The sequence below is a fragment of the Mycetomoellerius zeteki genome, unplaced genomic scaffold (genome assembly GCF_001594055.1).
Source record: "Mycetomoellerius zeteki isolate Tzet28-1 unplaced genomic scaffold, Tzet1.0 scaffold158, whole genome shotgun sequence".
Classification (NCBI taxonomy): domain Eukaryota; kingdom Metazoa; phylum Arthropoda; class Insecta; order Hymenoptera; family Formicidae; genus Mycetomoellerius; species Mycetomoellerius zeteki.
The window spans coordinates 1,410,514-1,432,776 of NW_017256532.1; the positions used below are offsets into that span (position 1 = coordinate 1,410,514).

Consider the following 22,263-nt stretch of genomic DNA (forward strand, 5'->3'; position numbering starts at 1 on the left):
GTGTGTGTGTGTGTGTGTGTGTGTGTGTGTGTGTGTGTGTGTGTGTGTGTGCGTGTACGGTATTACTTTTTAATCGAAGTCTCTTCGGTCAATGCAATACAGAGTCGATCTTCGATGTCTCGCTTCTTAGTTATATATTTCTTCTTCTTAACTATATTTTCTGCGAAATTTCCCTTTAATTATGTATAAAACTCTATTAAAGGAAAAAAAGAAATGAGATTTTTTAAATTTATTATTACACTGAGAAAAGGGGTCTGTACCAGCAAGAAGTACAAATAAAACATATTCTGATTATACATTTAAAAAATCAATGTAGATTTAACCATATCTGTATTTCTCACCGTGATAACATAGTTTTAATTAATATTTAGTAGTAATAATTAATATTAACACATCTTAATTAATATTAATTAAAATGTGTTACTATTTTAATTAATATTCAGTAACAGTAATTAATATTAACAGGGATTTAAAATCCCTGATATTTATATCAACACCATTATGATATGGATTTATAACCCATGTTAAATCTACACCATGATGTTAATACGTTCAAAATTATTATACATAGACACTGCATGATGTTAAATTCACACCGATATTTTTTAGAGTATGTAAAGCAGATTTCTAGTTATTACAATTGAATTTCTGGTTATCTGAACTTGATAGAATTAACTGTGTGTCTACATACTGTAAGTTCGTGCCTTTCTAACTTAATTTACTAGAATTCCAATTAATGCAACGAGACATTTTCCAGTGTAATCGTAAATGAGATCGGAATTTTCTCCGAAAGGAAAATCAATTGAAAAATTCTCGATCCAAGAGACACGCAAAAAGAGAACCGTCTTCCTGCGTGAAAGTCATCGAATTATCAACGGTGACTCGTAAGTCCCGTTCGTTGCCGTAGAGTTGACGCAAGATCGGTCACGAGGAGGAGACCAACGATTCGCTTCTTATTATCTACTTGTTCTTTCCGTCTTTCGATAATGACTGTCCTGTCGTTCCCTCTCGATTTCACTCGCCGTTCGCTCGCTCAAATCACGGGATGCACGCGGTCCCGCGGAAGGAATCCGTCGTTGCTCAATTCGGACCGCCCGATTCGATAATGTCGCGTTACGAACGCGATGCGAGGAGCTCTAGTTGCGACACTCGACGTTGACGGGGAGGAAGATGCGAGATAGGGGGAAAGTCGTCCTCGTCGGTGCAGCACGTGCTATAAACTGGATCGTGAGATAAACGAGATACAACAACAGATATCGCAGCTGTTGCTATTGAAGCGAGATGATACGGGGCGGAGCAACGTGTATCTATTTGCAGCGAAGGCTGCCATAGCATTTGAAGTTGTATAACAGTTATTTACTTACGCGTTATAAAAATGCTGACGTTTATTTGCGTGACATAATTCTATGTGTTAATTAAATATTACATTTTATTGATTATGTCAATATAGCTGTGGGATATAATATTTGTATAATTTAAACGAATTTCGCTTATGTAAGTCGGAATAAGGAATTTGATTTTAAATAGTAAAAAAACAGATTAAAGGATAATTAAAGGTAATGGCGCGGTAATTAATAAAAAAATTATCAAAGAATATATTTACTTTATAATTAGTAGCCATCGGAAAAATCGATGCCAACGATTCGTTCTGATGACTACGATTACGAATAAATATACTCTTTAGAAATTTTTTGCGCATTAATTACCGCACCATTACCCTCAGTTATCCTTTAATCTATTTTTTATTGTTTTAATGTTCAGGGCCATTTATAAATTTGTTTTTTGCTTTTAAATGCTCGATTGGTTCTTTAAAGAGAATTAAGATAAATCAAGATCAATAGATTTTATTGACTTAATTTTTGTTTTCAAAGACTCAGTCAAATTTACAGTTACAAAACAGATGTCAATAGTGCAGATGTATGTTTCTTATATTCATTTACCATAACAACATAAATTGACTTTAATCTCTGTTTAATTTAATCTTTATCTTTTTCTAATTTTTAGACTAATGTAGATTAACTTTAATTCTTGGTCCAACTTATAATACATCAATATAGCTAATTCTTAGAACTAGAACGAGATGAAGAGTTAGTTGAATCAAGATTAAAATTAAATTACACTGGTAAAAACGGGCATTAGAAAGAGGTAAAAAGTAAGTTAAACCAAGATTAAAGTTAATCTACATTGGTAGAAACGAACATTAATCTTATTTCCTGGGGGGTGGGGGGGGGGTTTATTGAAATCGCTTAACGAGCGCCTAATAATACATGCACTCGCGTGTGTATGCTAAAATTACAGAATAACTCTCGAAGTAATTTGTAGCGACCTCCGTCATAATCAAAGGTCCCCTTCCACTCTCGTTTCAGGTGCACGCAACTGAGTCTCGGTCGACAGCCTCCGAGGAACCATGAGCAGGTCCTGATCGCCAATCAGTCGTGGACCGCGAAGAGATGGACGCGGCAGGTCGATGCCAGCAAGAGAATCATAGACCCAAGTATTGATAACGACACTGGAGAAAATTGACATCGTCGCCAAGTAGGATTCTCTCTTAGAGAATCCTCCTTTCCGGCTCTCTTCGCGTCTCCTTATCACCGCGATCGGACCTGGAGGATGAGCATCGTAGCCATCGCCCGCAGAAACTGGGCGCTACGCCTCTCGGTGGTGCTGAACGTGTGCGTGCTACTGTACGTGTGTGCCCACATCGGCTCGTCCGGACCGTGGATCGAGGAACCCCCGACCAACTGGGCGGCGGCGGCGCCGCTTCAGTCGGATAACTACGGAGGTGGCTTAAACGACCTCGTAAATGGCACCCAGAAAGGTGCCGCAGCTGGCGCATCATCCTCCTCGTCGTCGGCCGCTCTCGTCGGCGCTACAAATAATGCGGCGCCGACAAACAACGGTGGCGCCGGCCGTCCTCTCGGGATCAGCCTTGTCACTACGACGCCTCCCAACGGGGCCAAGGCCGAGGCTCTTGATAAGCTGCAGGAACACTCGCGTAATCAGACGGTATTCACTCCTTCCATCTTCCACCGCTTCTTCCTTTTATTTTTTGTTTTCTCTTGTTTCCTCTTTGATCTTTGAATGGCTTCTTGATGTATAGATTAATTGTTGAATACGGTCCAGTTGCTAGATATAGCTTATGGTAGTGAAACGAAGATATAATCGGGAATTAACAGGAATTAGGAGACTACGTGTCGTAATTAATTTGAATTAGTAATGATAGGGATTGAAATACATCCTCATTAGTCTCATCCTCATTGGAATATTAATACTAAAACCGTCGACAGTGCTATTTTAGCTTCGGTAATCATTCAGTTTTTTATTTTTTGTATTAGATATACAGAATATTGAAAATATGTTAATATTATAGAACAAATAATTCTAATGATGTAAAAATAATATTAAAATAACTTTTCACTAATCGAAAATAAGGATATGAAATCGGAATATCATCGGTGATTCTAATGTTAATGAGGTATATTATTTATGTATTTAAGCTCGTAGAAAGTGATATCGGTTTGAACGTGTCGGGATGTCATAGAGGAATTCAGGTTGGTAGGCGATCGCCGTTGCGCTATTCTTGGTATTTCCGCTGCTTTTCATGCAAATGCAAATTTCCCCCTCGAATGGTGATTAAAGCGACTCTCTCTTTTTCTCATCCTCGTCCAGGTGAGGAACAGCACGACAACCGTCGCGCGCGAACCAATGAGCCTGAGGGAGGCCGTGCCCTGCAATGAGAAATCGACAGAGCCTAGACGGGCACAGCGCGGCGATTACTGGGTGCTGTACAATTACGTGCCGATGAGCATGGCGGTGAAATGCTGGGAGAGCGTAACATACACTACGCACGCTGACTACACGTTCCTCGACAATCTAGAGCCGCTGCTTGAGCGCTGGCGAGCGCCGATATCGATCGCCATGCACGCACCCGGCACCGACTTCCCGGCGACCCTCGACGCTATCAGGTACTCGAGGAACTGTGGCAGCTCCCTGGTCTCGCAATTGGTGACCTTTCACGTCTTCTTCAGCAGTAAACACGTGCCAAAAATGGTAAATAGACGGCCCGATGATCCAAGACTATCCCTCGAGTCTCACCAGCTTGTTCCTGATCTCCCGATTACAGATACACCGCGAATGCGAACATCTGGCAAATGTCCTAACTTGATATAACGAATGAACATTCATTCCTGTTAATCACTTCAGCCTGTGACTGAATGCCCCGCGTGTTTAAATCCTTCTTGAATCCTGCATAGTGAATCTAATCACGTCTTGCAAGTATCTAGTATGGTAATATAACACGTTGACTTTATTATTCTAATTTGTGCTCGTTTCTACTGATGTAGATTAACTTTAATCTCGATTCAACTTTATCTTTTTTTAATTCTTAGAACAATACATATATATATATAAGATGAACGGTAAGGTTCAATGTAAGATTCACTTTAATCTCGATTTAACTGCTTATCTTTTTCTTAGAATTATAGAAAAAGATAAAAAGTAAATTGAACCAAGATGAAAGTTAATCTACATTGATGGAAACGGGCATTAGAATCTCACAATCAGAAGAATCGAAAGCCTGCAATTAATTTGTTACGCACAAAACAATTATTAATTTTATAATAGCTATTATTTATTTTAATTAATTACATATATATTTTCGTGAAAATGCAAAAATATTTATTTATATTGAATATGAAATTTTTTACATTTTTTATGGTAATTTTTTTTTATCGGAAAACCGGGGTTCCTTTTTTCCATATTGTTTTCTCTACAATTGTTGATTACTTCATGTAAAAATCGATGAATTATACGCCCGTTAATGCCGCTAACGAGCAATACGTCAAATTAATTAGAAATTCGATATCAAACGTTCCGTTTTCCCGCGATAATTTGTTTTCCTCCAATTTAGTGCGTGCTTGAATCCACCTTATGCATATGCAATTCGTTCGCGAAGGGTATTTAGCTCGTATCACGAACTGGAATTGTTCGTTCCGTTATTGCTGTCTATTTGTATTGTAACGAGTACTTCGGATCTAGCGGATACGCATATCTGGATATCGTAAAACAGCCCCGCGGTTTCGTTCACGAGGAACGAAGCTCGCGTGGCTTGCGTTTCGCAAACGACTCTTTAACGTAATCACGATTACAATCGGAAACCGCGTGTCCTGCATACATGAATACCCCGTCGTTCATCAGCATTAAATTCCTTCCCTTGAATTATATGTATATTTGGATTCAACATTCTCTTTATCCGCATCCCATAATCCAATGGCAATTAACGATATTAAGTCGCTTAAAAAAATATATTTTAAATTTAAATTAAACAATTAAGGAAAAAGTCCTATACTATCGTGGCATCTTAGTGCCTAATAACGTGCGACTGTAAAGACCTTTTTCTTTAATTGTATGATTTATTCATATATGAATAACATATGTATATAACATATATATATAACATGAACTTATTATTGTATTTGTATATTTTAAACTTGGCTTATACATGTTTTCACTTAATTTTTGAATTATACATAAAAATTTATAATCAAGGGTCGTCGTTATAGTTTCTATAGTCAAAGGACTTAATGTCAATTACCATTGAATATATTCGCGCGCGCGAACATGTATATATCTTATATATATGTACATATATTATCAGGATCGCTGCAAGCAAGTTGTATACTGTACAAAAACATATTAACAATGGACGCATCAAATTAAATTTTAATTCTCCCCGTCCACAATTATATTCTTGTTCTTTTTATCTGCAATCTGGATTTTTTATCCAGTCCACTTTTTTATATTGTTCTAGGCTTTTAAAAAATGTGGAAAATTTTCGGATTATTTTTCGATATCTTTTCCAAAATTTCTATTAATATTTTAAGAAGCGAAACTGGATTTTAACCTCCTTTATTTCGCAAAAATTTTAGTGAAATTTTTATTTGTATCAGAAAAGGCTCAGATTGCAAAAGAAGGATTAAAAATCAATTCTCCATTCCTAACACTAATTGTGTGTGCACGCTTCTGTCGATTTAATTTTTTCCAAAGTGTGTACTGTATATTAATTTAGAGAAACCAAAGTCTAGTCACAAAATCTAAAATCATCGATCGGAACAGATAATTGTTTATTTGTCGATGCTACTAAAATTTTCCAAAACATACAAAGCCATATATATATGCGCAAAACAATTTTAGCACCAGAATATCGATTATTTCTCTAAAATGGAAATGTAAAAAATGCAAACTCTCTCTATTAATTTCAATGGTAGAAATTTTCTCACTTTTCACATTTCTGTTTTAGGAAAAAAGTAATATGATCAAATTGCGCCTGTCTAAAAAGATATTTAAAAGAATTATTTAAAAACATATCAAAGATTGGTAAATAAAAATTAGAGACAGCAGAATCTCTTTTGCACAAAATTGCGCAAAAGATGTGTCAGCGGCATCTCTGTCATATTGTATATAAACGCGAAGAAATACGAAAGATTGGAAAAGCTTTTATGTAATTATATTCGTAGTTTTGTCAAGCTCGTACTGAAAGTTTTCTGGTGTTTTCTTTTTAAATGTTTATTTACGATCCCATCTTAGATACCGCCATCAGAGAAGATCGCCTCCGACACGTACAACTGCTCGCTTGGACCACCATGGGTGAACGTCAGCCTCGCAAAGATGTACAAGAACGAGAAAAAGCTGCTGTACCCGGTGAACGTTGGCCGCAACATAGCGCGCGAATCCGCGCCCACCTTCTACGTGTTCCCCAGCGACATCGAGCTGTACCCCAGCCCGGACCTGCCCGTTAAGTTCCTCGAGATGATTCGCAGACGAGATCAGCCGGCTCTCCACAAGCCCAATCCTAAGGTCTTTGTGCTGTCCATCTTCGAAGTGGACGAGAAGAGCCAGCCGCCTAACAATAAGACGCGTCTGGTACGTTCGCCGTTCGCGAATCATTCGCCGATCCGCATTACGATCGGGGTCCGTTGGGGGCAATTAAGCACGCGCGAAAGAGAGCGCGACGAGGTCGACGGTATGTCCGTCTGTCATGTTGTTAATAGCGCGGACGCGAGGGTCGACGGCGAATCAATGGAGCTTCCTTTGACCGTGGACCTTGATATGTAGAATTAGCGTCGCTATTGTCCGGTTGCCGTGCGTACCACACGGCACGGCACGGCACAATATACCTTTTGTCACGTCAGAATTCAGAACTGGCGCAGCATAACAGAGAGCGATTGTAATCTCGACTACGCACGTATACGATTTGTCTGCGTAACATTTCTTTTATTCTTTTTTTTTTTTTTCTAAATGTATGGAGGTGAATGATGAGTTAGAGGTTGAAATACAGATCTGACATCCATTGATTCATTTTTGACCTCACAAAACCTCGTCCAGACGAATATTTTCGGGAATGGAAACAGATCTATTTATACGCGTTTTGAATACTTCACAACTCCGTTTCGAAGAGTCATGTAAATTTACAGATACAGATGCTAAAAGCAGGCACCGTCATACCCTTTCATAAGAAATTATGCTCCGGTTGCCATAATGTGCCGAAGAGCAAGGAATGGCAGGAAGCACCAGAGATGGAGGGCCTGCACGTATTTCACGTTGGCAAAAGGACTGGCAGTTTCGTGCACTGGGAGCCGATCTTCATCGGGACCAATAACGATCCTTTTTACGACGAAAGACTTAGTTGGGAGGGAAAAGAGTGATAAAATGACGCAGGTAAACTCATCTACGCAAAATATTCAGAATAAAAATGTGACGTAATAAATAAAAAATGTCACTATCTTAAAACATCAATGTATTATTTAAGAAGATATAATAAATTATACGTGTAACTCAGACGTATAATTCAGAATAATAATTATAAAGTATTAATATTTCTTTTTAAAATGTAATTCGTATCTATAATTAGGAAAAATTAATATACAATATAATATAATTAGAATATAATTAAGAAATATTTGTTAAAGGCAATTGGGGTCACAGTTCGTTCTTATTTAAGACCATTTTAACTACAATTTTAAAATTATGTCGTAAAATCTTGTACTAACATCTTAAGACACAAATTAAAACAATTTTAATACAAGAACGGACTGTGAACGACCTGAGAAATTTAAAATAAGATTTTTGATATCATTTTTTACATTATTTGTTATATAAACAATTTCAAAAGCTATCAGGTTACAATCGCTTGCGAATGTTTGCAGGGTTACGCGCTCTGTGTTCTCGATTATGACTTTCTTATTCTGGACAACGCCTTCCTAGTGCACCGGCCTGGTATCAAGATCTTTAAGAAAGATCCACATCGTGATATGCTTACCGCCAAGACGAACGCGCTTATCAAGAAGATTATCATGCCGGAGCTGAAGGTGTTGTATGGCACGAGGAAAGGTTGCGCTGTGTAACCCGTGGAGTCACGGGCACGACAGCGCATGCTGTACAGGTGCCCGTCAGTACGATGGAATCATCTGCGATCCTCTCTGTCGTCTGCATCGTCGTCGTTGACTTTTATTATGCAGAAACAGATCATCCAGACACGCAGCGAGCTGGTGCTGCGATTCGCTCTAGGTCCCCGGGACCGTGTTCATGTGCATTCCCTGCAACCCGCTCGTGAATGGGACCTGAAAAAAATTCGCTGCGATTCATAAAGGACATTTCCCTCTCCTTTAATTACGCCAATTCAACGGTGCCGAACGAACATACGAATTATCGCATAAGTACTCGGTGAGTTTAGAGTAACAGCATTATTTAACGAACGCGTCGTGCTCGCGTGCAACTTCGCGTCACTTCACTATCGCGATCATCGATCATTGTTGCCATCACTTTTATCGTTAGCAGTGTCGGTACTAGTGTCTTACGGAAACTTCGAGACAACGTGAAGAGGGAAAGATTTGCACGAAAGAAATAATGTACGTCGCGAAGCTCAAATATTCTCTCGGTGGTAATTCTCTAGCTTTCGTAAAAGGATATCTAGTACGTAAAGAAGTCGTACCACGTATTTTTCACTTGGACAAATCCTCCTCCTAGTAAATATGATTGTACATAATAAAACGGTGCCTCATATATATCAGTATATCTATTGCACTTTTAGTAAGAGTTACGAACAAATGATGCCAGATTCGACGCGACTTCCTCGTGGATTGTGACCGTCTTTATGATCGAAACCGGCTATTTATTTGCATATTTTTGAAACATTACTCTTTGAATAACAGCAATCTACATGAAGAATTTGATAAAATTCTATGTTAAAAATAATCTTTTCAGTAAAATTAATCTGTCGATCTTCCTTCTTTCTCGAAGATTGTTCAATAATTTTTTTCTAAGTATTCTTAAATTAAATATACTACTGTCTTATTATTAAAAACTTTTTATTGTAGCTTTTTGGTATAATCTATTAAGGAGGACACTTCATGTATCGTGTTGAAAATAATGTAATTTTTTAATAGGGGACTATGCAACAAATTCTTTTGAAATTTTTAGGATATGTATTGTAATACTGAACTACTAAAAAAATTTTTTTTGATAGAAAAACGTGAATTTTATATTTATAATAATTTAATTTTGGTGCGCGTCGGCGTTGAAGTCGCTTGTCGGCGTGCAATGTAACGCTGTTCGTATTCATCCGAAACAAAAAAACAAAAACGATTTCTTTTTTGTAGGGTTTACGTTATTAATTGAACCTATTTTTAAAGAGAATAATATCAAATTATAAAAATGGCGACACATAGAAGAAAAAATATCGATTTCTACGAAAAATTTTCGTGTTAATTATGTAATAAAAGTAATTTATTTAAACAATACAATTATAAATAAAGGGTCAATTTATGAGGAAAGTATTTATCTAGATGTGTGCACAAGGAGGGCTCAATCGGATGAATAGTTTTTGAATTATCTTGCACGCCAATTTTTAAAAAGTAGTTTCGAGAAAAACGCGTTTAAAGTTTTAAGTATACATAATCAACAATTTTCGAGTACTAATAGCTAATCTGTTATGTCGGGCCCATAAAATAAATTTGAATTTACACACTATAGAGTATAATATCTCTATAGGATACACAAAATAAATATTCCAGTTATGTTCAAAGTCTAAGGGTTGACAGAAGGACGCGCGCTCGGCGCTTTACTTATTTGACGGTCCGCAATAAAATCATCTATAATCGTCAATTCTTCGAATTTCGTTCTAAAACTCAAGGGATATATTTTTGATGGGTTAAATTATTAAATTATGCAACAAAATTTTTCGATTTTTTTTTATCCATTACATGAGGTGCCCTCCTTAAGTAAAAACTTTCTCTGTTGCTATTAAATTTATTTTTGTTTTCATAATACATAAAAATCTCTTTCTAAATAATCTTAGATAAAGTATTCATATTTCAAACAAAAGGTATGCTCTTTTTTCTTTTGTTTATCTTCTTCATGTAAAAATTTAACCCACGTTATTTAGAACTTCTAATATGCTGGTTCAGTTTACCTTGATTGATGGACTTAGAATGAACTGAATATAATTACGTCTAGATAAGCCAAACGCATTAAAAGTTCGCAATCCGAACTGTTCACCGGCAAATACGGCGCCCTTCTGGCTATAGACATAGAAACAAGAACTTAGCAAGCGTAGAATTATTTATGAATGAAGGGAAAAAAAATGACCGTCCAAGACTGAGGGATATTTGATATAAATTTTCTAGAACTCCTCCCAGCAAGAACAGACCGATCGATATGTCATCAATTATTTGTCTTTGCGTTAGCATAACGTCATACTTTCGGACTCCACTCAAGTATCTCGTTTCGATCGTGACGGATAATAGTTTTCGCAAACGAAGAAAACAGAACAGCGAAACGTGACCGAGTCGGATTGCAAACTATTAATTCAGTCGATGCGGCTTGTTCGCATTTGCGATAAGAAGCAACGTCGTATATATTCCGAAGAAGAAAAAATAAGGAAAATTTTATCTATGTAAATGTAATTCATTCTTATATCTCAAAACAATACGGTCACTGAGCTTTGGCAATCGCGTAAATGTAATATTTTTAAATTTTAAGTATTCTAAGTGATAACGTTTTACTGTTCTCTCTACAGTATTACTTCCCTATAAGCGCAAAATATTCCTAGAATGTTATATGGATATTATTAAAAAAAAATTAAAATAATGATATTATAATATTTCGAGAATATTATTTAATATTATATAATTTTAATAAAATATTTTTTTTCTTAAAATGTTATATTTAATTTAATTTAATTATTCTAAGAATATGCCTAAAATATTACTTAATATTATGCGCTTATAGGGTTTATACTTGCACACAGACGCCTGTTTAATGTAAAAAAAGTATGACACTATATTCAAAAACAATATGTTCTACAAGAAAAATTCTATCCTATAACATAAATCGCCGCTTAAGAACGAATAGTATAGCTTTGAGGAAGATAATCTTCACAACATTTCGAAAGCTTTTCTGAGAATTTTTCAGGAATAGACTGCATCAATTTTACGCGTTTAAATTGTTAGAGGTACTCCTTTCAACATCGTCAAAAAGATTAATAATGCTGCCACGTAAAACGTCGGACTCATTCGTTTACTTTTCTTTTCAAATCTTGAGTCGATGATTACATCCACGATGATTATGCTGACATAAAATATAATACAACAGAATTTCTTGTAGCAAAAAAAAAACATATACGGAACGTAAACGTATAATGTGAACCATATACTTTTCTATCGTCATCCCGCGAGTAATATGACCAGCGAATGTATATATGATCTTTCGTAACTATTAAGACTTGAACGAGAATAGTTGAGTCAGTATCAGTATGTAATACGTCGAGATTGATTAGCTAGAGCGATTATTCTAATCGAAGCAAGACGCTGACTCATTTTTTTGTGATAATATTAGGGCACAAAGTAATTAATATTCCTGTAATCGTGCTTCGTCCGTTATAAAAGACATCCTTGAAATCGATGTTAAATGATTTCTCGCATACATTATAAATGTATGATCCTCGTCGAGGATGTTAATTAACTTTTCCAGGGAATATTAATCACGGTATAATTTATACGTATGAAAATATTAATCAAATTTATATGTAAATCAAATTACTTGAAAAACATGTATATAATATCCTTTTGTTTATATCACTTTTATTTAAAGCCAGAGGCTATATCGAAGAGTTAATTAATATTCTCAGGAAATTAATATATACATGAATACAATGTGTATATATATATATACTATGTAAATGTAACGCGTTCAGTTTATATGTCGCCGATAATGTTTTCTGTAAAGTATGGAGCTCGACTTACACCGTATAAGTTCCTTTTATCTCCTCGCCTTCTTTCTTAATTTATCGGGGCTGTGCAACCGCGCGTATGTATATATTCATCGCTCGTATATGTATGTATGTATATATATTTATTACAATTATATGATCTCATTTCGAATTGCACTAAAATATTCATGTTTATTCACACACTCACATACACATACAACACACATAAAATTCAATTTCTTGTCTCCAATTGTCTTAGAAAAAAAGGGAAATTCACGTAAATATTTCAAAGCAGTTTTCCACATTTCGAAATAATATAATTGTAATATGTATATCTAATATAATAATGTGTATTCTGTGCCTTATATATATATATATATATATATATATATTATATATATTGTTTCTTTCTGTCTCCTCGTGTGCGCGTGTATATGCGTAAAAAATGTGTACATTATACATTTATAAGAAGTGTGAATGGCTACGGAGACAAGCTAAAAAGAAGCTAACTCAATTATACAATTGATACGCAAGCCGTAGTGATCGATTTATACATAATTGTAGTGAGAGACTTTTTATATCTATTCCCCTAACAGAAAGTGTTGCGACGAGAGAGAGGACGGATCTCGCGTGCGGAGTAAGAAACGCTGTCCGTTTTTCTCCTCTTTCTCTCTCTTTCTTTCCACCGTCTCCTCTAAAATCCAATTTGACGAAATGTCACGCCGCGCCAAAAGTAACGCAACACCGACGTTACGATCGCTGAGCTTGTTCTTCTTGACTGAGCGTCTTCATGCAACAAGTACGAGACTGCAAATCGAGCTCTATCGGAAGTCGTCACGCAGATATCGTTTTTCTTTTTTTTTCCCCGAAGCGAATCACTATATGCGTTACGATGCTTGTAATTAGTGTAAATACACATGATTGTAAATAAGTGCTATTTCGTCAGCCGTTTTATTCAAGAAAAAATACATTCCGTGGACTACTCTAAGCGAATCTGAATTTATCCATTGGAGTGAAAAAAAAAAGAATTGCATTATATCCTCGTGAAATGCCTGTATCAGACTAGAAATTGTGATTGAATTTAATCAATCAGAAGAAATAAAACCAATATCAAGTTTAGTGAACTTTGCTTTCATTGATCATATTCAATCTCGATTTCAATTTCAATCTCTAGTCTGATACAGGCAGAGGATTCGGATTTAATTATTTGAAGATTACGTTTAATTATATTTGAAGATGATATTCAAAACAAAAAAAATATGATATTTTGTAGAGATAAAGGGAGCGATATTTTATTGCTGGAATCGTCGCGCAATTTTATGGAAGAAACATTTCGTCGTTCCGTACCTATGTTCTATTAATTTAGGAATTATATTTCACCTAGAAATACAATAACCGAAATTATTGTATATCGTAGATACACACATGGACTTTTTGATTTTTTCTCCACTTTATCGGTCTCCGCTGCGAGTGCCGAAGAAATCGCAGCTTTGCGCGAATGCATGAGTGCGCAATAAAATGTACATACTTGTAAGAAAAAAAACGAGAACATACAATCATAATAAATCCGATATATGTATATAGGCGAAATTGTATTTTTCCAAGCGAAAGGAACGTTCGATCGGAGGATTTATTTAGCATTTCCGAAGGGGACATCGAGAGCCTGTCCCCCGCATTTGTTTTCTGATCTTACTTGGAGATACTTTCCCGAAAATAAAGGGTTTGCGTGAAATCATCTCTTCGTTTACTATTTGAATCGTCGACATAAAAAATAATTGTTTTATAAATTATGTATATTTAATTCATGCAAAATCTGGAATATAATAATAATAATATATATCTACATACACACGTTGTATTACTTTAAAGAGGCAGAGAAGAGCAAGAGGCTATGTTTATTTTAGTGAAATTGTCTCTCGGTTCGTACAACTTCGAGCGTCGACGTAAAGTCGTTGTTTTATAATTGTATTTAATTCATGCAAAACCTAAACCATAATATATCTGCATACACACACTTTTTGTTATTTTAAAGAGATAGTCAAGATCAAGAGGCTATATTTATCTTAGCAAAATCATCTTTTAATTCAAACGTAAAATGAAGAAGGTACCCATTTGGTCGGTATTTATCCGGTAAAAAATTTTTTATACAGCAATGTATAAATATGCGTAAACATACCTAAACACGCATAAGTATTCATAATCATATATAATTATACATGAAATATGTCCATACATCTTTCTTTCTTTTGTAAAATTACTTTTTAGTGTTTAATTAAAAATAATAATAATAATATTGAGAAAACATCAAAAATAATTAATGGGACAATTTTTGCATTGTTTGTTTTAGAAAAAATAAAGGTTTGGAAAAATGCAAACAAATTTGCTCATATACATGTATAACTATGTATAATTTTACAAGCAATTATATATGAGTAATTCTTTTACATTTTTCCAAACTTGATTTTTTCTAAAACAAACGATGCGAAAATTTTTCTTTTAATTATTTTTGATGTTTTTTTTATTATTATTAGTATTTTTAGTAATTTTCTAAAAAGTAATTTTACAAATGAAAGAAGGATGTATGAACACGTATAGACATCTCATACATAATTACATATGTTTGTGAATATTTATGTATGTTACGTATGTTTATACATATTTATATATATTCATGCATGACAAATTTTTTACCGGACATAGTCCGTTCTTATTTCAAGATCGTCTTAAGTAATGTCTTAAGATACTAATACGGTCTTCTGATTGGTTCGTGACATCTTAAGACTGTACTTAAAACGGCTTGAATATAAGAATCGATTATAAATGCCGCCCAATATGATTATTGCTGTAACTGTTGATTTGTGTTTAACGGATAATGCGACGGGCCAAAAACACAGCAGCATACAGCTATAATCATATCAGCTTAAATTTGGTTCTAATTAATCCGCTTTCCGAAATTCTGAATGATTAGCATATCTGACGCATATGACTGCGATAATAATCAGCGCGTGTCATATTTTCTGTTCCTATATTATTATAGGAACTGATTCCTGTATTATAGGAAAACTGCGAGGAACACTGTTATTTTTTCCAGCGCATCATGCCTAGATAAATAAAGTTATGAGCTAAATCAATGAAGTTAATTTCTCCCTACGCCCAAACCAAAAATATATAAAGATAAATACAGAAAATGAAAAGAAATTAATACATTTAATTTATTTGTAAGAATTCCTGAGAACAATTCATGCAAACATCAAGAATGTTCCATCCAAGGATATTCCTCGAGCTCTAGAGTCGGTATTCATAGTTGGTTCTTATTTCAAGACCGTCTTAAGTAATGTCTTAAGATGCCAATGCGGCCCTCTGATTGGTTCATGACACCTCAAGGCAGAACTTAAGACGGTCTTAAATATAAGATCTGACTATGAATACCGGCCTAGGATTCTCAATAATCGTCGGTAATACTTTTTCTACGGATGGTAAATGCGGTCGTTTCGTGATGCTAAAAGCGACGATCAATCAGATGATCTCAAAGTCGTGAGAATGTGTCGCGTTTGGTCACGTTTGGTGAGTCGGTTCAGATAATTATGAAATGACACACGATGACAATATTTACAAATTGTCACGTCGCAGAAATGTCGCAATAATGTTTCTTGCGAACTGCGATTATTGAGTTTCAATTTACAGGTTCTCTTCTGTTGCAATATATGATTATAAACTGTTGATAATAACAACAAGAGGTTATAACAACCTGAGAGATGGCTGATGAAGTTGTGTGGAAGAGGCCTAGAGCGAATGACGATGAAGAGGAGCTTCTGCGCCAGCAGGAAGAGTTCTTGAAGGTAAAGCAACCACCGTCCATGAAGATAACGAATCTAAGAGATTCCACCAGCGCTTCAGGTGCTTCGATTGTAAGATCGCGATTCTCAAATCTGAGGCTATCTGAGGTGAAGCAAGATGTGTCCACTTCACAAAGCAGTGGAGATATGATAAATCCGGTCATGAAGGATAAGATTCAAGAAACAAAAGGGAAACTGCAGGACATGGTGCAGAATATACCTGCGGTATCGTCAAATATAATACTTGGCAATATCATGGAGAGGAAATTCAATATCGAGAAGTATGAGTTTAACGACAACCGCGTTCCTGCAGCAGTCGAGCTCCCTGAGGTTTATGGATCTGATGATACATCACTTATGAACAAGGTATGTCTGATCAAAACACATCTCTGATATTTTTTTAAGTCAACTCGTTTTGTTACAATTTTGTAGAGCAATAGTAAGCAGAGCTTATTCTCACAGAAAGTTCTCGCAGAAAAATTAAAATCTGTGAGAGATAATTGCCTGAAGATTCATACGGACGAATCTTCCCACTGCGATAAGGAAGAAAACATTGTGACAAAGTATAATTTGCTTCAAATTTACAAAGAAAATTCGCTAAAGCTGGCACAAATGAGTAAAGCAGAAATATTAAAGGAAAAAAGAAAGCTTGAGGAGACTCTTGATCCTAAGATAATACAGTTTTTAAGAAACAAGAAAAATAAATCCACGGAAAATTCAGTCGTACTGAATAGTAGGCTACTTAGCGGTTTAGTTACGAACAAAACTGGAATGCTTACAGAAATGTCCATTGATAAAAAGACAAAGCTTTCGTCAAATGATAATGAAGAAATGGACTGTGAGAATGATATAACAAGTACTTCAAGCACAAAAGAGGATACAGAAATATCTAGTAACAAAAAGATAAAGTTGTCTTCGGATAATGTAGATACAAAAATGGATTACAAGGCTGGCACTTTGAGCATACCAGAGTCGTCCAAAGAAATATTTGAAGAAAGTAAACAGAAAGGATGGCTCCATATGAACACTCCTGAACCAGAAAAGTTGAAGTGGATGGAAGACTTGCCGGAAAAGGAGAAAGACGAGGCCTTGCCGAATAAAGAGTACAATGCGAGATTTGATTTTAATGGTAAATAATATATCAACTCATTCTGCTATCGATATTGATTATCTTTATCTTTTATTTCTATCATTCATTTTTTTATATTTTTAGGCCTTTTATTGCCATACAAGAATGAGAGCTTAACCGTAGACAAAGGTCTCCATCATCACGGAGAGGAACCCGAACGTCCTGGATACTCCCTTCAAGAATTGCTGCAATTGAGCAGGTCTTCCAGTCAACAGCAACGGTGTACAGCTCTTACCACTCTGGCTAATATCATGGAGAAAACGCGCAAGGGTTGGTATGACAAAGCCTTGCATCCAGCACCACTGATCGCACTCAGTCAAAAAAATATCCTGCTGCTGCTGAGGTTCTCGCTGGACGACTCGTCGGTAGCCGTCGTCACGGCGGCTCTCCAAGCTCTCAGAGCTTTTCTGGTCAGCGAGGCAGACGAGGTATGCTTGGACAGACTGCACGGATTCGAAGGATATATAGAACCCACCTTGACACCTCAACTTGAAGACAAGGATACTAGTAGTCTGAAGGATCACGAATTGGCGCAATTGGATGCCGTGGCTGCATTACTGAGATCGGATTTCTTATTGAGAATTAGGTATACCTATATAACTTTGTTATTATATTTTTTTATTAAATATTTTTGTTAAATTTTTTTGTATAATACTTTAATTTAAATATTGATAATCTTGTGATTTTTGTAGTTATGTTTTTATTTAATTCTTTTTCAAATACCTATATAAAATAACGGAACTAATTTAGATGTAATCGCTTGTAGATACATTTTAAGTGCGATGCATCCACCACCTGTTGGAGTAAAGTGTGCTTTAGAGATACTTATCCGTCTCGCGAGACATTCACACATAACGGCATTGAATATCTCGTCCACGCCATATTTGTTAGACACCATCATCCAAAATTTTATACCGTTGTCTACAGACCGACTAGGTAAATTAAGCTTAAAATAATACATAAATGATACATAAAAAAATTATCTTTAAAGGTTTAAATAAATTTAAAATTTATTTGATGGATAAATAATTATTGGATTATTTAAAGAGCCTGGAACTTTTTTTACAGCGATGCAGAATGAGATAAGTAATGTTTACGGAATTCCTGTAGTTACAGCGATTAAATTATGTCGCATTCTCGTCACATACGGCAAGAGGCCCACCGCACAGAAATTAGATAACTTTAAAATTATTCAAGCTATACTAACGTACATTAGCAGCGAGGCAGGGTAAGCTTTTCTATGCATCTGTATATAATTTTCATATATTTATTTTATTAAATACATAATATTTCGGCAGGAAAGATCACATAAATCTCAGCATTGAGAGCCTGCGACTCTGGCGAATGTTACTGCATTACGAAGTAGGTCTGGATAGTGTCATGGGTGCCCAGTTAACTCTTGTATCACAATTACAGCTGTTATTAAGTAATCATGATATTCAAAACACGTCCGAGTTGGCGTGCGAGCACGCCGCGGCGTTGATTGCTGTAGCAAGTCACGAAAAAACGTTAAAACCAAACATCTCTACATTGCTAATGAAGTGGAGTACGCAGTTTTCGTCGGTGTCTAATCCAACGGTGAGAGCAATTATTATTGATCTATTTATAATTACTTTATCAAGTATCATTAAGAAATAATTACTTAATAAATATTTAAAAAATATTAAGACTTTATATCTTGCGATATGTGTTTTTTTATTATTTTGACTTTATTATCTTAACATTTATCAATATTCGAGAAGGTATATAAAATATTATAAATTTCAGTGGGGTGTTATGAAATTAATTGCGGAGAGTTTATCCGCCATTGACGAGATATCCGCATTTAAAACAACGTGGCTATCCAATCAGCACGTTTTCTTAACTCTTCGGTAAGCGTACTCTTTTTTTTTATATTTGGAAAATATATATAAAAATAACTTACAATATTTATATTTGTTTTCTTGCAGTTCCAATTCAAACTTATTGAGCAACTATAATGCGGCTACGGATCGGGAACCGTCCTGTCTTTCAAACTTGGATGTTCTCACAGAGAACGGAGAGTTACAACCGATTGTGTCAGTGAATTCGTATATACCGTTCTTAGCGACGATATTCAATACACTTTACAATAATTCTCGCGTAACAGAAATTCGTTTGATACTTGAACACTCATCCTTCCGCAAATATATAGAAGATTTGGAAAAGACCGAGTGGAGTTTAGAAAGATCGTGGTTTAGCAGAATGGAGTTGTATCTTTTGACAACGGTAGTACGAGCAGTATCTCTCCTTGGAGACACAATCAACAATCAGACAGCTCAAATTGTGTGGAAGATCACCATCAAACTCATCTCGACATTACCTGCAGACGTCACGGATCACGTGAGAAAGCTCCTTCAAATCGCGTTGTCGAACGAAAAGGTAAATTTGGAGGTAATCACCAACGAATTAGCCAAATTAGACCTGACGTCTACGGTAGATCAGGTCAAGACAGGCTTGCGTTCCGACGCGACGTCGTTGTACGAGAGATACATCACGCCGAACGGTGATTGGAACCAAGCGGCGATGCCGAGAGACTGGCTCTTCTTACCGCTAGTTCACATATATACAAAGTCCAAAAACGATATCAGGTTGCAATCGGAGGATAAGGATAACGTCTTGACAGTGCTAAGTCTAGCATTAGTCTTGCCCGATCTCATGGAGAAACTATCGCCTACTTTGAGATTTAGCAGACTGATATTGGTGTATCTTTGTGACACCATCTACCTGAACAGCGATGTGGCTATACTGCTGCTGAATGTCCTGTCGAATTTGCTGAGAAGATATTACGCGCGGTTGAACTTCCGAACGGAGCTGCCAGGGTTGAGTTCCTTTACTGATCTGTTCACGGCATTGTGCGAGCATTTCTATTCGAGCTCGTACGGCGACGACGGTTTCGCCATGATATTGCTGGTGCCAGTGGCGCAACGACACGATCCACACTACCGGAAACTACTGTGGTCGGAACACGCGGCTGCGTTGCGATACCTAAAACTGTCGCCGGAGAAGCTGGTGTTGCCGTTGAAGGAATATCTCTATCCGGAGGAGGAAGATACGTCGCTTATAGAGAGCTACATCACGACGCTAGTTCGCGGTGTGGTCAAAGAGACCTGGTGTCCAATCCCTTTCACGATCGCGGTACATCACTCTGCGATGTATCTGAAGCGCACGAACAGGCTGGCGGTGCAAATGCGGACACAAGTGGAGAAGTTGCGAAACAGAAATATCGCGGACGCATTGCTGCACTACGTGCCACCGCGATTATGAATGTAAAATAACAAAACGGATGCGACATATAATTTTGTTGTATTTATTGTATGTAAATAATGTATATATATTTCTCTTTTAGATTTCATACCAGAGTGATCTTTAATTATACAAATGGATTTTAGACTAACAAGAAAAGGCACGGAAGTGTTGTCCTCTGATTTTGAGCTTGCAATATGTTATTCTTTAGACAAAAATAAGCAACACGTATTTTTTTATACGTGTCCGTACGCACTTTTAGGGGGTGAAACACCCTTTAGAAAAAAATCAGTTTTTCTCTTTCGAAGCGAATATTGCCGGTACTATAAGAGATAGGAAAAAATTTTCAGAATGAAAATTGAATGGCATTAAGAGTACTTTAGAAATACAATAAAAAAATTTTTTTCTTTATAAATAAACAATTTTTATTATAAATAAAAAAAATTTTTTTTTGTTATAGTTCTAAAGTACTCTTGAAGCCACTCAATTTTCACACACACATTCTGAAAATTTTTTTTCTATCTTACAGTTCCGACGATATTCGCTTCGAAAGAGAAAACGATTTTTTTCTAAAGCGTGTTTCACCTTCTAAAATTGCGTATGGCCACGTATAAAAAAATATGTGTCGCTTATTTTTGTCTGGAGAATAACATATTACAAGCTCGTCAAAATCGGAGGACGACACTTCCGTGCCTTTCCTTGTAAAAGTGCCGTTGCATGGCATCAATTTTTCGCGTAATTAATCAGAGGCGTTATGTAAAAAGACGTAACTAAAACCGCGGAAAGCTTCTGATCAATCGATACGCATTATGCGAAAAATTTATTTTAAGCGCCATAGGACAGTACCCTAAAAAATCGCAGAAAATTCCGAGCATTGCATCTCGGAAACTTGATTTATTATTAATTCCTTTTCGCCGCCTACATTAGGATGAGCAAGACTGTCATCGCAGTACCAGTATGACAAAAACACACGCGTGTGTATGAATACATACATGTATGCATCTCGAACCAATACAAACTTTGAAAATAGCATTTAATCCGTGTTCGCATACATGACATTTTTTTCCTGTTCTAAATACCCTCTGAAGTTTTAATATATAATCGAGAATCACCCTGTACATGTAATACACTTATACAATTTGTAAGGATAACTTTGTTAATCCATTAAACGAGTAGAGAAAGTAGAAACAACCTGCATAATTACAGTAAGCGTAAAGGCATTAATTGGTCACTTCGCTGATTGCCAAAATTTTCGAGTATTAAGATACTTCAAACTCCTATCGTAGCGCTCTGAGGACGCTTTTAAAATTAATGTACACAATAACGCATATATCATATCAAGACAGAGACGAGAATTTTACAAAAATCCTTTATCTTTCGAGGAGTGCAAAGATAAAAAACTAAAATAAGCAAGAATTATCGTAAATAAAAAATAACATCGAAGCGAACAATACGCGTAAAAGTGCATCGTACACTTCGATCGCGAAGTTTCACGAAAGCTGACGTCGCACCGCTGATACGAGTAGGACTTCTGTCGATGCTTTCAATTATAAAAAATCGCTGTTCTCTTCCTCACCGCGGCATATTGCCTCGCGATTGATTCGTATTCACAATTAAGTATTAATCAGAAATCAATGACGCGTGTATGTTCGACAGGGTGTTTCCAAATTAAATGGCAAAACTTCGGGAGCGTGTAGAGGAGTAAAAAACTAAGAAAAAAAGTCCTATAGACATATGCTCGTTTTTGCTCCGTTTCAGAGAAATCGAAA

General features: G+C 36.0%; 2 protein-coding genes across 2 annotated transcripts in view; both read left to right on the forward strand.

The window, feature by feature from the left end:
- LOC108721026 (beta-1,4-glucuronyltransferase 1) overlaps positions 1-9,203 on the forward strand; it is a 56,185-nt gene extending 46,982 nt beyond the window's left edge. Inside the window, 6 exon segments of the mRNA XM_018445335.1 lie at positions 2,367-3,006; positions 3,670-4,050; positions 6,586-6,921; positions 7,473-7,700; positions 7,702-7,716; positions 8,205-9,203. Coding sequence (XP_018300837.1) covers positions 2,611-3,006; positions 3,670-4,050; positions 6,586-6,921; positions 7,473-7,700; positions 7,702-7,716; positions 8,205-8,402 — 1,554 coding nt within the window. The 5' untranslated portion in view covers positions 2,367-2,610 and the 3' untranslated portion in view covers positions 8,403-9,203.
- A 6,598-nt stretch (positions 9,204-15,801) lies between these two features.
- Positions 15,802-20,535, forward strand: LOC108721053 (RNA polymerase II-associated protein 1). The gene is made up of 9 exons (XM_018445377.1): positions 15,802-15,829; positions 15,950-16,467; positions 16,534-17,230; positions 17,315-17,816; positions 17,997-18,166; positions 18,299-18,458; positions 18,529-18,808; positions 18,998-19,101; positions 19,180-20,535. Exons 2-9 carry the CDS (start codon positions 16,021-16,023, stop codon positions 20,513-20,515), a joined length of 3,696 nt encoding a protein of 1,231 aa, XP_018300879.1. The 5' UTR covers positions 15,802-15,829; positions 15,950-16,020; the 3' UTR covers positions 20,516-20,535.
- The last annotated feature ends 1,728 nt before the right edge of the window (positions 20,536-22,263 follow it).